Source organism: Protopterus annectens, chromosome 12.part0, assembly GCF_019279795.1.
Source record: "Protopterus annectens isolate FY-2018-M chromosome 12.part0, PAN1.0, whole genome shotgun sequence".
Lineage (NCBI taxonomy): Eukaryota > Metazoa > Chordata > Ceratodontiformes > Protopteridae > Protopterus > Protopterus annectens.
The window spans coordinates 504,666,805-504,681,407 of NC_056746.1; the positions used below are offsets into that span (position 1 = coordinate 504,666,805).

At 39.6% G+C, this 14,603-nt stretch overlaps 1 protein-coding gene across 3 annotated transcripts in view; it reads right to left on the reverse strand.

Moving 5' to 3' along the window:
• The window catches only part of VWA3A (von Willebrand factor A domain containing 3A), a 2,208,650-nt gene that overhangs the window by 178,295 nt on the left and 2,015,752 nt on the right, over positions 1-14,603 (reverse strand). For all 3 annotated transcript variants that reach the window (XM_044089639.1, XM_044089638.1, XM_044089640.1), the window contains one exon: positions 11,319-11,445. In XM_044089639.1, the coding sequence (XP_043945574.1) occupies positions 11,319-11,445 (127 nt within the window). The remainder of the gene's footprint in view (positions 1-11,318; positions 11,446-14,603) is intronic.

Genomic DNA, 14,603 nt, shown 5'->3' on the forward strand with positions numbered 1-14,603 from the left:
TTAGTTGATGCCTGGTTAGAGTGGATATGAGCCAGTTGTCCAAATATGGAAACAGCCAGAATTTTTGTAGTCTCAAGTGAGCTGCTACTACTGTCATGCACTTGGTAAACACTCTGGGGGCTGTAGTGGGACCAAAGGGCAGGGCTCTGAACTGATAATGACTGGCTCCTAGTGTGAAGGTACCTTCTGGATCCCCTGCCAATCTTTATGGGGTAGCATGCATCCTGAAGGTGTATAGAGCACATCCATTCATTTTTTTCCAAAAATAGAAGAGTGGACTGATCCATGACCATTTGGAACTTGCTATGTCAAACTGATTTGTTTAGTTTGCGGAGAATCACAACTGGTCTCCAGTCCCCTATCTTTCTTGGTACTAAAAATAACCTTGATTATCTCTGGTTTGAGGGAACCTCTTGGATGACTCTTTTTTTTTCTAGCAGCTTTTGTACCTGAATAGCTGCTTGTTCACTCTGAGGTGGAACATCTGGGACTGTTTTGTATTGGGGTGGAAGACAGAAAGGTATAATGCATCCTCTGGAAATGATCCTCTGCACCCATGTCTCTGATGTTATTGCTAGCCAGACTGTCTGGTGCAGGGACAGTCGACCCCCAATTGCCTCAAGAGTAGGACAATTGGGCCTCCTTTCAGGAGTGCTGAAAGGGTCTTCTAAAGAAAGTATCTCTGTACCCTTGGTTTTGTGGGCCTCCTCTGCCACGACGGCATTGTCTACCATTCGCATTTCCCCTTCTGCCTCTACAGGAACTACTTCCACATGTGTTTTGAAAAGGCCCTTGAGATTTTTTGAACCATGTCTTTCCACTACTTCTCTGATTCCTGGAAAAGGATCTCTGAGGAGTGGAAAAATGTATGCCCATGCCAGACAGGGTCTTTCCATTTTTCTCACACCTGGATAAGGTATCTCTTACTGTTGGACCAAACAATGAAGTGCTGTCAAAAGGAGCATTGACAAATGACAACTTGAAAAGCTCCATAAAATCACATAAGTGCATCCAGGCATGCCTCCTGATAGAAATGCCTGAACCCGCTACTTGAGTTCCTTCAGGCACATGAGAGAGAAGCCTCACTGATGAGTTTGAGATGGATGGTAGGGTGGCCAACTGAGAAGAGACTGATGCTTGTACTTCTTCAGATACAGAGACTGATGCTTGTACTTCTTCAGATACAGATCCTGACAGGGTATCTGAAAGTTCCTTTATCAGATCCCTTTGCAATCTCGTAAAATGTATTAGTTGAAGGACTGTAGTGTGAAGTAGATGAAGCATAAACATGCTTCCTACACCTATTCATCATCTGAGACTCCTTGTTAGGAGGATGGATAGAAGAACTTTCCTCAGCTAGTTCTTTCTTGGTGGCTGCCGCCATGACCATGGCATTTACCAGTACACCTTTAGTCCAAAATTGTTTATCATCTGGGGCTGTAATCATTTTATCTGGTCTCCGGGGTATCAGTTCGATGGTGCCAGGGGTCTTCCATGCCTGCCGAGAGGCCAATTCCAGGAGCTCATCAGTGGACAGAGTCACCTAGGAGGTAGATGGATGTGTATCAAAACCTGCCTTTTACACAGAGTCCTTGGATAAAGGATTGCTGGGCTTCCAGTCATCTCTCTGCTTTAGGATTTCTAAGATGTCTACAAAGACGACATCATCAGAAGTTGACCTTGGGGAGCCATCACCCTCATCAAAGTCTGTCTCTTCAGTGACAGATTCCTCAGTGGAGCCCAGGTGCTCCCTCTTGCACATACTCTTCTTAGGGACCTCCTCAGTGGGATGTTCTGGGGAGGTATCAGAAGACGTGGGGATACTCTTCTGGGAAGCTTAGGTTTTGGTATTCACTGTCCTTGTGGAAGTCCAGAGTGAGAAGTTGTAGGCAGAGATGTCATAATTGAGGGTTGCAGATCCAAGGAGGTAGGTACTGTCTGAGCTGCTGAAACAGACATGGCTCTCTCCAAAGCCTCAAAGGTTGATTGCCCCTGAGAGGAATAGGACTCCAGATCTGAGAGGGCATGCCTCTGGACCGTAGTCCCTTCTTGCCCAGAAGACAATCCTCCCGAGGCTGAAGCTGGGACCGCGCTGGTCCGAGCTGAAGCCCTGAGGTGTAGAGATGGCTCATAAAATCTTGGAGTCAAAGTCAACATCTCAGAGCTGACAAGGCCGCTATGGCTCAGAGAAGTCTCTGGCTCCGACTGAGCCAAGGAATTCAGAGCAAACATCATATCCGAGGAGATGGAAGTTCTCAGATATGATGCAGATCTCACCAGATGGTTTGGATTCAATGACTCTGATGCTTTGAGGGAAGCCAGTGGAGGGGTAGCAGATGCATGGAACTCCTGACTTGAAGGGGTAGGAGCTGAGGGAACCCCTGACATACCCTGTGCCTAGAGGACGTTCTTCACTAGTCTCTCTACATCTTCTTCAGTGAAGCTCCTAGAAGAATGAATGGACATTGCTGAGGGTGACTTCAGTCTCTCCAAAAATGGCGAAGGGACTCTGAATAGGACTGGGTCAATTGAAGGGGTGTATTGAGTCCTTGGAAGGTATTATGGAGATAAACTTTCTACCAGATCCAAAAGTATTGGCTGCAAGGAGTCCCTTTTCATAAAGCATGAAGGATCAGAGGAAATAGACAGATCTGAAGGTCTATTTTTTTTTTGGCTTTCAGGTCCAACAAAGGAGTTGGATCTGATATCTTAGTCTTTTTAGTAGACAGATCTGAAACAGTGGTCAGAACCGAAATAGTTATTTTTCTTCCTTTGTCAGACACTCTCGAGGAATTAAATGATGCAGGGATAGCCTGGTCAGATTTGCCCTTTTTTGATTTTTCTAAAGGAGAAGCTCCAGAAATTGACTCACCAAAGCAGGAAGGCAGTAAACCTTTAAGTATCGGCTTGTTTTTACATTCAACCAAGGCCCTATGGTTGAAAGAGTGACAAATCACACAGTCCTCCTGAAGATGCAAAGGACCAAGACAATAAACACAGAGTATATGCGAGTCACTAACAAGTATTTTGTGCCCACATATGGCATAGTTTTTGAAGCCAGCCAGCTTATCTTTTGCTTTTTCAGCCATCACTAGTAAACAGGAGAAACGGTTATAAAGAGAAGGAAGAACTAAAATTACTTTTTTTGTTAATATATGTGAAACAATAGTAAGAAAAAAGGAGTTACCAACAATGGTAAAAAAAAAATACGCACAAGGTGTAGAAAAGAGAGATACTAACAATAGTATCACTAGGTATTTTTGTACGAAATTTAAGGAAGGGTAAGTAAAAATAAGTAAAAGAGGGATAGATAAATGAGCAAGAAGAGAAGCTTTTTAAAGAATTTTTAGAATTTTTTAAAAGAACTTATTGATATCACTTAACTGCCTGAGATTTACTGGTGAACCACGTCTTTCGCAAAACCGGCAAATGAGATCTGAGGTAACTTGAGAAGGGTGCATTGTGGGTATGGGAGAAGAGCGAGAGCTTTTTGGTTGCCATGAGCTATTGCAATGGCTGAGTCAGATCTAAGAATTGGATCTGAACTTCATAGGTTGAAGAAGATAGAATGAAAATGGTTTACTATCAATTTGTCAATTGTAACACAGTCGAATAGTCATGTTGTCGAACCGAAATGTCGGTTCGCACATCGACTAATGTAAATGTCGAACCAGATATCTGAAAATATCGATATAGACATTTTTGAACAAGAAGCAAACTCCCAGACTGTCTGCCTGTCAAAGTTGCCACACTACATTACATGTTTGCACAGGGGCAATCCCCCAGGCACCCCCCCACACCCCCCTACTTATATATACAAACTCAGAGATTGCACTACAGTGAGGGTAAGGGTACATTCCCCGATCCCCACTACAGTGTGATCTGGCTTGGAATGTTGGAATTCACAACAGCGAATGCTGTATTGCATTCGCTGATGTAAGTTCCGATATTTCTTGTGTTGATGTTTTGAGTCGACATACGGCTCTCTCGACATTTTGTAAATCTCACAAGTTGCGATTGACAAATTGATAGTAAACCATGAACATTTACATCAGATTGTTTATTAGGTAATGGAAGGAAACAGTAATGTGAACTATATTCATACACTAGATCACTATGATTGAAAAAATTTCTTCATATGATCAGACTTTAAGATGATGTGTTATATGCACTAGTGTAGAACTGTAAGAGTACAACGAGGTAAAGAAGAGTGTGATGCCAACCAAGCTACATTGCCAAAGCTAACTATGGGTTTGTTTTTAGCTGAACAGCCACAACCTAAGTGCCTGCTTCTATCTCAAAATGTTTTTAACTTGAGTAAACAAGAGCAAAGCACTGTACCTAAGTATATGAAGAAGTGAATATGACACAGAAAGAAAAAAAAATTCCTATCATTAGAGATGGCATCATCAATTGCTGATAACCATCATCTTTAAACAGTGTAAAAACACTCAATATACAGAGTTTTGTGATTTTGCTCTGAAATCAGGAAAAAGGCACTTGTAAAATACCTTTCAGCATTGTTATTCTATAGTGTTATGCTAGAGTGTGAATAGCAGCCACTGCAGAAAAGTGGCAGGAAAATAAACTGTTTTTAAGCCTGCAATATACTTTGCACTGCCACACTTTCTGGTATGCAGCAGCAGAAAGTTTGTTATAGATTTTAAAGCTCAAACAAAACTGCAGACTTATCTCACACATTGTGTAACTTTGGTAAAATAAAAAGAAAACTACAAGTGATGATGGAGCACTATATCACACAAAATTAACTTTAATCCACTGGTTTAGCTCTTTCAGCCCAAGAATTAGGCCTTCATCAGAACAAAGTGTTAAAAAAACTGTCTCATTTTTATACCATCATCAATACACATCACACCAATCAAATCTCATTTTACTTAAACTTAATGTAAAAATTTGTTTAAAATGTGTTTAAATAAAAATGCATTTTAAATAAAGCATACATTTCTAACAAACTTATAAACTATTTATATTTGTTATAATAAGCTTTACTTTTCAACACAGCTTTATAGTTGACACTATTGTTAAGCCCTGGTGCCCTGCATGCATCTAATAAAACCTGCCATTTAAACTCTCTAAAATCTAGTTCCCCATCTCTGTCTCCATTAAAGCCCAATAGAACATGATCTATAACTGTAAAAAGAAACTTAACACTGTTATTGCTACTCACACAGTTTAAAGTGTGCTTGTAAAGAGCATTATCTATTTTTTCTTTTTGATAGCCTAATAGCGTTCATACATTCTGTTTTTAAGTTGCCTATTGGTTTTCCCAATATAGAATGAAGAACAAGTGGAGCATTTTGCCATGTATAACACACATGTAGATTTACAATTAAAAATGCCTGGAATGTGCCACATCTTGCTCTGAGTTGCAACATTAAAATCTGCTCCCTCTGAAATGTATTTACAAAAATTGCAACTTTTACATTTAAAAGTACCTATATTGCCTTGAGGCTTTTTTCTTTGTCCACTTTATAACATTTCTTTGAAATTCCTTCCTCTTGTGTTAACAAACATGGGAGCTTCTCCTACTACCATTTGAAGATAACAATTTGAAACTAATATTCTCCAGTTGTTGGACACTATGTTTTTAATTTCTTTACTGTCTAAGGTAAAGGTTAATAACATGGATGTTACCCAGTCCTTCTTGTCTTGTGTGTTGCCACTAAGCCCCTCTCTTTCACTTGTACTAATAATGTCTTGGACTATTTTAGAAGGGTACCCTCTGTTTTTAAATCTAAAATGCAATTCCTGCACTAACAAATCTAACTGTGCTTCATCGCTTGTAAGTCTCTTAAGCCTTACTAACTGCCCCTTTATAATGCTGTATTTCACATAAGTGGGATGCATATTAGAGTAACTCAAAAGACCATTGCTTGCCACATTCTTATAACTGATGCAGAACCCCAAAATATCTTTACCTTCCTCTTTAATAACTTCTAAATCTAAGAAACATATCTTACAATTGTCCCAGTTACCAGTAACAAGCAAAAATGAGGTGCTATTGTTCATGTCTTCAATGAACTGTAAGAGCTCAGTTTGTTTGCCTCTCCAAATAAAAAACAAATAGTCAATAAAATGATAATAGCTCACAATTTTCTGTCTGTTGGTAAACTTGGACATAATGTTGTTTTTCCAGTAAGCCAGAACTAAGTTGGCATAATTGGGAGCCATCCTGGCACCCATCGCCACCCCCTTCGTTTGCAAAAAATGTTTGTTGTCAAACATGAAGTGATTGTATTAAAGGATATTATCCATACATTCCAACATGAACCTGCACTCTTCTAATTCATATTCTCCACTGTTGATTAACAAATTCCCAACCCACTCTAACCCCACGTCATGAGGAATGCAGGTGTATAAAGATGCCACATCAACTGTCACCAGCAAATCACCAGCTTCAACCTTAATTTTATTGATTTTACTTACAAAATCAAAAGAATCTCTAATAAAGGAGTCTGTCTTCTGCACTATCTCAAGCAAAATTCTATCTATAAACTTGGAACATGGCTCTAACTTTTATGCTGGTGAAGAAACTATGGGCGTATAAGGGGGACAGTGCCCATCCTTATGTATCTTTGGAATTCCAAAGAGGTGCCCTGTCCTGGGTTTGTCTACTACAAAAAACACATACATGTTCCTAGGAATCAAACCTACATAAGGCGTCAAAAAGCCAAGAGTCTATTCTTTCATATACTTTTAGGACATCACCTTTGGAAACCTTTTTATATGCAGTTTCATCTCCTAATAATAATTGCATTCCCTTCACATAATCATCAGAATTTACTATGACCATTGAACCCCCTTTGTCTGCATGCATGACCCTGATGGAAATATCATCCTTAATAGAGTTGAAAATCATTTGCTGTTCTACTGTCATATTATAAAATTTTCTCTTGCTTCTTTTGTTTAACAAATCCATAATTTCTATTTTACACAATTCCTCAAATGCTTTTAATACACGGTGCAAGGGTTTGTTAAAAGTGCTAGGTGTAACAAAATCACCTTTTTGCTTACCTTCTTGATTCCCCATTAACAACTTTAAGTTCAGTTTTCTGGTATATGCTTTTAAATTAACAACAGTGTCCACAATGTCCGCTCTTCTGGAGGGCACAAAATTAAAACCTTTTTTTAGTAAGTTGGTTTCTGCTTCTGTGAAAACCCTCTTTGACAAGTTGTATATTTTAAAATCCATAGGCATTTCCTGTATGTTCGATGCCATTCCGGATTCCTCCCTCTGCAAAACAAAGGGTAAACAATGGCTTGATTCGAAGTTTCGGCTACCTGCATCACTGTTGGATTGTTGTAACTGTTCAAATTCCTCCTCGGTGGGACATTTTGCTTCCCTGGTGTCACAGTCTCCCATTCGCCATGTTGCACTGTTCTTTTCTCCTGCAGATGCTTCAAGCGCTGAGGAGATTAAAAAGACTTGGAAAATCTGCTACTTTCTTGATGGTGACAGCCTCTATTCTCTCTAACAGCTCCTTCCTCCCCTCTTACAACATTCAGCGGTGACGTCAGCTCACGGGAGGTGTTGCTTGCTGATTCTGACGGTTTTAAGGTGGAATGGTATTTCCATTCTTTGTACAGCCTGCGATCCCTGTCTACTTTCTTCTCCTTCTTTTGTCTCAAAGAATTGTCTAAGGTATCAACTTTAGACTGTATTCACCTTAGAACATCATCAATTTATTTTGGTAAGGCAGCTAAACTAAGTTTGTCTATAAGTCCATCGATCCACTTAGCAAGCTTGCGCTCCTCTTCTTCGTGGTGTTCCTTAAGCACTTTTAGGAACGCCAAACCTGTGTCCTCACAGATCTTATACCATTTGTTAAAAAAAGTGTTGCTAAAAATACCATTAGGAGTGTTGTGTACTTGTAGACCCTTAGGGACCCGTTTTACATCCAAACTGTATTTCAAAAAGGCAGTGTCCCACTGAGGTTTTTTATATTTTAGAAGGGAAGCTTCTAAGTCTTTAAACAACCATTCATTGTTGAGAATGACTCTGGGCATAGAGTCCGATAGCCCTGAAATATCCTCTGCCTCTATGGTAATAACTGTTGGTGCTGCCATTAAATCTTTAACCATACCTCTCCAGAAACAATTCTGTTCATCCGGACGGAATGGCAACTCCACATTCACAGCTTTGTCAGCAGCTTGTGAATCCATAGGAAATGAATGAATGGTCACATTCAGCAAACTGTCTCCCTCTTGTGGTGCTCCACTCTGAGACATCTTGCAAGTAACAGAAAAAGTTCAAAGAAAACTGTAGACTTGTCTCACACTTTGTGTAAATTTGGTAAAATAAAAAGAAAACCACAAGTGATGATGGAGCACTATATCACAAAAAATGAACTTTAATCCACTGGTTTAGTGCTTTCAGCCCAAGAATTAGGCCTTCATCAGAACAAACTGTTAAAAAACTGTCTCATTTTTATACCATCATCAATACACTTAACACCAATCAAATCTCATTTTACTTAAACTTAATGTAAAAACTGTTTAAAATGTGTTTAAGAAATGTTAGAAAGTGGACAAAGAAAAAAGCTTCAAGGCAACATAGGTACTTTTAAATGTAAAAGTTGCAATTTTTGTAAATACATTTCAGAGGGAGCAGATTTTAATGTTGCAACTCAGAGCAAGATGTGGCACGTTCCAGGCATTTTTAATTGTAAATCTACATTTGTGTTGTACATGACAAAATGCTCCACTTGTTCTTCATTTTATATTGGCAAAACCAATAAGCAACTTAAAAACAGAATGTATGAACACTATTATGCCATCAAAAAGAAAAATTTACATAATGCACTTTACAAGCAATCTTTAAACTGTGTGAGTAGCAATAACAGTGTTAAGTTTCTTTTTACAGTTATAGATCATGTTCCATTGGGCTTTAATGGAGACAGAGATGGGGAACTAGATTTTAGAGAGTTTAAATGGCAGGTTTTATTAGATGCATGCAGGGCACCAGGGCTTAACAATGTGTCAGCTATAAAGCTGTGTTGAAAAGAAAAGCTTATTATAACAAATGTAAATAGTTTATATGTTTGTTAGAAAAGTATGCTTTATTTAAAATGCATTTTTATTTAAAAACATTTTAAACAGTTTTTACATTGTTTAAGTAAAATGAGATTTGATTGGAGTGATGTGTATTGATGATGGTATAAAAATGAAACCGTTTTTTAATACTTTGTTCTGATGAATGCCTAATTCTTGGGCTGAAAGCGCTAAACCAATGGATTAAAGTTCATTTTGTGTGATATAGTGCTCCATCATCACTTGTGGTTTCCTTTTTATAGATTTTTAAAGCTTCTAGAGGATTAAAAATAGATTTTTTCTTCTGCCTGCTTTCTGTACAGAAGTCATAAGTGTGCAAGAGCTTTAAAAGCCTTCCCATGCTCTGGAACAAGATTCCAATCTACATTAGGCAGAGCTCCTTGCAAACCCTGTTCAAGAGAAACCTTGACGAGTGGATGGGAAACAAAGTTTACCCCAGGGATCACTTCAATGGCTCTGCTGGACAGAGGCACAGGGAACTAATCTAAGGGGGTGGTGAAAGCCAACACATTCCGGCTAGGCTTATAAATGCCTTCGGGCAGATAGCCTAGTACCTACCTATGAAAAGACGCAAAACACTTCTTATTTCTACAATTTATTTTCTTCTTTTCATCTTTTTTTCTCTGCATCTTATAGTACTTTGAAGCAGCTAAAGCTCTTTCCACTAAAAATAATTGTGTGACAGCACTAAGTGTGTTACAGCTTTCAAAGGTATAAAATACATACTGCTCCTATACGCTTTCTTCTTTCTTTCTCTCTCTCTGGAGTACATGGAGCAGGTAAAGTACCATGTCTACAGAAAATTATGATTGAGTTTCTCTTATAATAACAAAGTGATTATATGTTCTTGAAATGGATGTCAAGGTTTACCTCTCAAGCTGCACTTCATGCCACTTATGAAGTGAATATAACTACTTGGTTACAATCAGACACCAGATGATAATCATCTGTATGCCGCTAAGGGTGAAATACCTTTTGCACAAAACATGCACAAGGTGAATAAGAAAAACACAATCTCTTTAATATCTACAATTTACTACTTACTTTTCAATCCAAGGCTTCTGCACAGATGACTTTCTACTAATTATGTCAACGCCTCTTCAGGCTTTTATATTAATTTATGTATGTATGTATGTATGCATGCATTATTTTGATAACTGAGTAGAGAAAGCAAGATTACTTGCCTTTGGTGCTGAACAGACCAGAAGACTGTAGGTTCTTTTCTCACACCAGGTGCTTGGATTCATTTTGGGGTGCTGCACTTGTGAGTGTGCCATCCTTCTGATAAGTTGTTAAACCAAGGCCTCATCTGTCTGAGCTGGTGGTAGACATGGTGAGTGTAAAAGATCCCATGGCACTCACTGAAAAAAGTGTGCAATGTTTCTCCAGTGCTCTGCCCAAATTCCTGTAGTGAGTATGAATAATATCTTGGATCTTCCCTGAAAAGGGGTTGCTGGTCTATTGGGACTAACCAGAGCAACAAAGCATTAATGATATAAATAAAAAATACAGAACTCTTTTCAGCCTTGCTCTGGACAACAAACAAAAGCAATGTACATGATACAAAAATAAGCAACTAGGATGGCAATGGCAACACAAAGGAATTCATAATTACCTACTAATAAGCAAAGATATATAATATGAAAGCTGTTCAACTCACATAACTTCTGGTACACCATGGAAGTCACTGTCTCATGTTTAGCATGCTCTAGCAGAATTTTGTACAGATCATGTCATTATACTGAGCGAATTCTAGGGACTGCAGCTAGAGTCAAGATTCCCCAGAGTAAATCCAGTTATGGTGGTTAGGAGAGGAGTAAACTAGTAATGCCCTGCTGACATATGTTATCACTAGATACCTTTTCCACCACTTCTTCACTGGTAATGATGAACCTGGTCTATACTTTGCCAAATTTGCTTAACCAGTAGACATATGCATTTTAATTAGTCTAAGAGAGGAGTCTGGTATCTAGTTCAGTGCTTGATTACCTGCTCCCCACCAAATCGCTTCTTAATGATGCCAAACTGTTTCCATATTCACATCATTGCTATGGTAAGCCATCACTATCACAGCAAGGCTGCTCAGCTAAGTTGCTTTTAAAGTATATTTATCAGGTGTAACCAAAGTAAATGTATAAGAATTCAGCAGTGTGATAAATACATGTAGCAGTACTGCCTGGAAGTAAAAACTAGAATCTCCAATTTAAACACCCATATCACAATGAACTGAGGAAGAAAATACATACATCTTCACTAGAGAAGCCTTCTTTCAACATCCTGTAAGCTGCAAAGTGTCCATCGACATCTCCATGGCAGTGATGATAACGGCCACCAGTTTGTGCTGCTAACTTCTTCAGGAATTCATTAGCAGTGCTACCAAAAGAACAGCAAAGAAACTGCATTAGCCCCATCAATGAGCTAAACATCTGTCACTGTTAGACTTCTATTATTGCATGTGCAGAATATTGCGGTATGAAAGAGCTAAAATAGTTATTAACAATAACTGTGATAGCAGTGACTGCTACCTTACACTTGTTTCTCACATGAAAAGAATAAATAACATACACAGGTCAGCTTCTGCATTTCCATCATATATTTTGTAGACAGCCATAAAATAAACTTCATCACCAGCAAGCAAGTATAATTACTGTCAGGCAGTGAGCTAGATCTCCAACTACCCTTCTCAGACAATGATGACTGTAACTATACACACAGTAAACAGTAGGTCTCCTGATCATTTCTTTCCTTTCAAAAAGTGGCAGATCTCTGCTGGTCATTTCTTGGGACATAATCAACCAAGTTTCCACAGATAAGATGATATATGTCCTTACAGTGTGTAACTAACTCATACTTTTGCAGCATGGAGCTGGTTCAATCTGCATAGCATTTCTGTTGGTTAATAGAAGTAAGGTGTTGTTGCGACTATATCTTAATACCATAATGAAATAGTTAAATGTCCACCAAAGTGCTGCCATTTCAAAAATGAACACGTGATGCTACAAACTGTCAGCCACTTCTGAAAAGGCAGTACTTTGTTGGACATTTAAATATTCCAGTTTGGTACTAGATATAGTTATGGCAACATTTTATTTCCATTAACCAACAGAAATGCTGTGCAATTTGAGCAATCTCAATGCAAAAGGATGAAAGCTTGATTATGACACAAATGACTTAGGACTGGTTAATAACCCAGATGATGGAGCAAGTAAGGGAGGGTGGCAGTGAGTGAGTAGTCAATGGCTGTGCAGATAACTACTGGTGACAGAGGTACACAGCATGCAAAGCATGGGCTAGGCATGAGTACTTGGCTTTATTAAGTCGCATGCATGTGGTAGTCATCATTGCATGTGAACAGGAGTGTGGAGATGCACAAAAGAAGGAACAGTAGGCTCTTATGACTGTGAAAATTCATGTCAGCCACTAGAGTAGAGATAGGGCCAGTAAAATGAAAACTATCTCATGGATGTCTGGATGACAAACACACCCTGACCAGCTCTCAGACTGTTGTTGGAGAATGAATTAGCAGAATCAAAGCAGTGGCATTATATGATGGTTAGCAGGATTGGGACAGAAAAAAAGTACTTAGAAACAATTAATATTTTTAAAACTGTCAATAGCTTTATTAAATAATTGACAGAAATATATAGGATCAGTTCTATAATGACAAGCATCCAAATGGCATAATGGTTAAGATCTTTTCCTCCCCTACACAAGGTAGCAGGTTCAATCCTCACCTCTGGCCAATGCCTGTATGTAGTTTCCATACTCTCTCTGTGTCACTGTGGGATTCCTCCCACCTTCCAGAAAGTCCACCTCAAACTCACCCAAGAACAGAGTAAGTTGTGGGCATCAGCACATTCTTTAGATAGCATCTGTTGGAGAAAGAGTTGTACAGACCAACCACTTTGGGCATCAACTGTGTTGCACAGTATCCTCAAGATAGAAAAACATGGATCACAGACTGTCAGCTGTGTCAGGGCCACTCAATATTGTAAAAATTAGCTCTAGATGATATAGTCATGTTGACTAATGTCACCAAATGGGCATGGGCATTTGCCTGAGATAAGTGAGTTGAGGACCTGACCTATGCCAGTGGGAGGCCAGTGTGTGCCCACCATAAAGCCCAGCAGCTATGGGTCAATGAGCAGCTGGCCAGCCTGGGATAGCTCTTTTGAATGATTGCTGAACATAAAAGCAATCAACCTGCCAAACAGGAACTAAGAACTGCTACACTCAATGTAGGTTTGGGGTGCATGGTTAGGCTTTAAAATGCCCTAGAAGTTGTTAGCTTAGTACATACCTATGAACCTATAATGCAGTATAAATAGAATAATATCATAAGTCCAGATATAGGTTCATAGGTTGGTACTGAGCTATATGGCCGAAGGCATATATTAGCCCAGCCACGTTGTGCGGTATTCACTGCCCCTTTAGTAGTTCCCTAGACCCTTGTACTAGCAGCTGGTACCCTTGGCTCCTATCTAGTAGTGCTGTTGGTGTGATCCTCGGTGTGAACTTTCTGTTACCCATCTACTCATCATGGTTCCTCTTGAAGAGTGATAGTGAGGGGCTCTGTCTTATGTAGCTCGGGACCCTGTTCCATAGTAAGGGAAGTATCTGCGAAGGGAATCTATCCCTCCAGCATGTTCTATTCATTGTTGCATTGAGGTTTATATCCCTAGAGCGTGTAGCTCGAGTAGATTTGGTTTTGCTAAGATGGAGCATGTTCAACAATTCTGGGCTGGACATGGCTCTGTACGTTAGACAGAGATCGCCTCTGAGAAAGCGGTATGCAACAGAGAACAGTCTTAGCTTTTTCAATCGTGCTGCATAGGGCAACTGTTTGAGGCCAGTAATTCTCTTGGTTAGGTACCTCTGTGGTCTTTCCAGCTGCTGGAGATGTCTAGCCAGGTACATTCCAATTGGTGCATTGTACTCAATAATGGGTCTGATGAGGGAAGAGTAGAGGGGCACCATTACATCCTTAGATCTTGATGCGAACCCTTTCATGATCAGATGGGTCACACAGAAGAATTTTCTAACCACTTTGGCAACATGGTTATCAAAGGAAAGCTGGCTATCTACTTGGGTCCCTAGATCCCTTATTTCTTCTTCAGATTTCAGGGGATTACCTCCTATGTTGTAGTTTTCGGGTACTCTGTTTTTTCCAAAGGGGATTACTACGCATTTTTTTGCATTTAGCTTGAGACCATGGCTTTGACACCATGCATCAGTCTCATTTAGGCCCTTCTGGAGGATCTACATGTCGGCCGGAGACTCTATTATAGCACCCAGTTTGCAGTCGTCCGCAAACTTAGTCAGCCACAGCCCTTCCGTGCTTGCCTGTACTTCTGAGAAGTATATGCCAAACAGGAGGGGCCCCAGGACAGAGCCCTGAGGCACACCACTCATTACTGGTCTGGATTCGGACATAGATCCCGCTACTCTTACTTTATGGGATCTGTCTGAGAGCCAGTTTGTGATCCATCTTGTGACGTAAGGGTTTATGCCCAGGCTGGTGAGCTTATCAA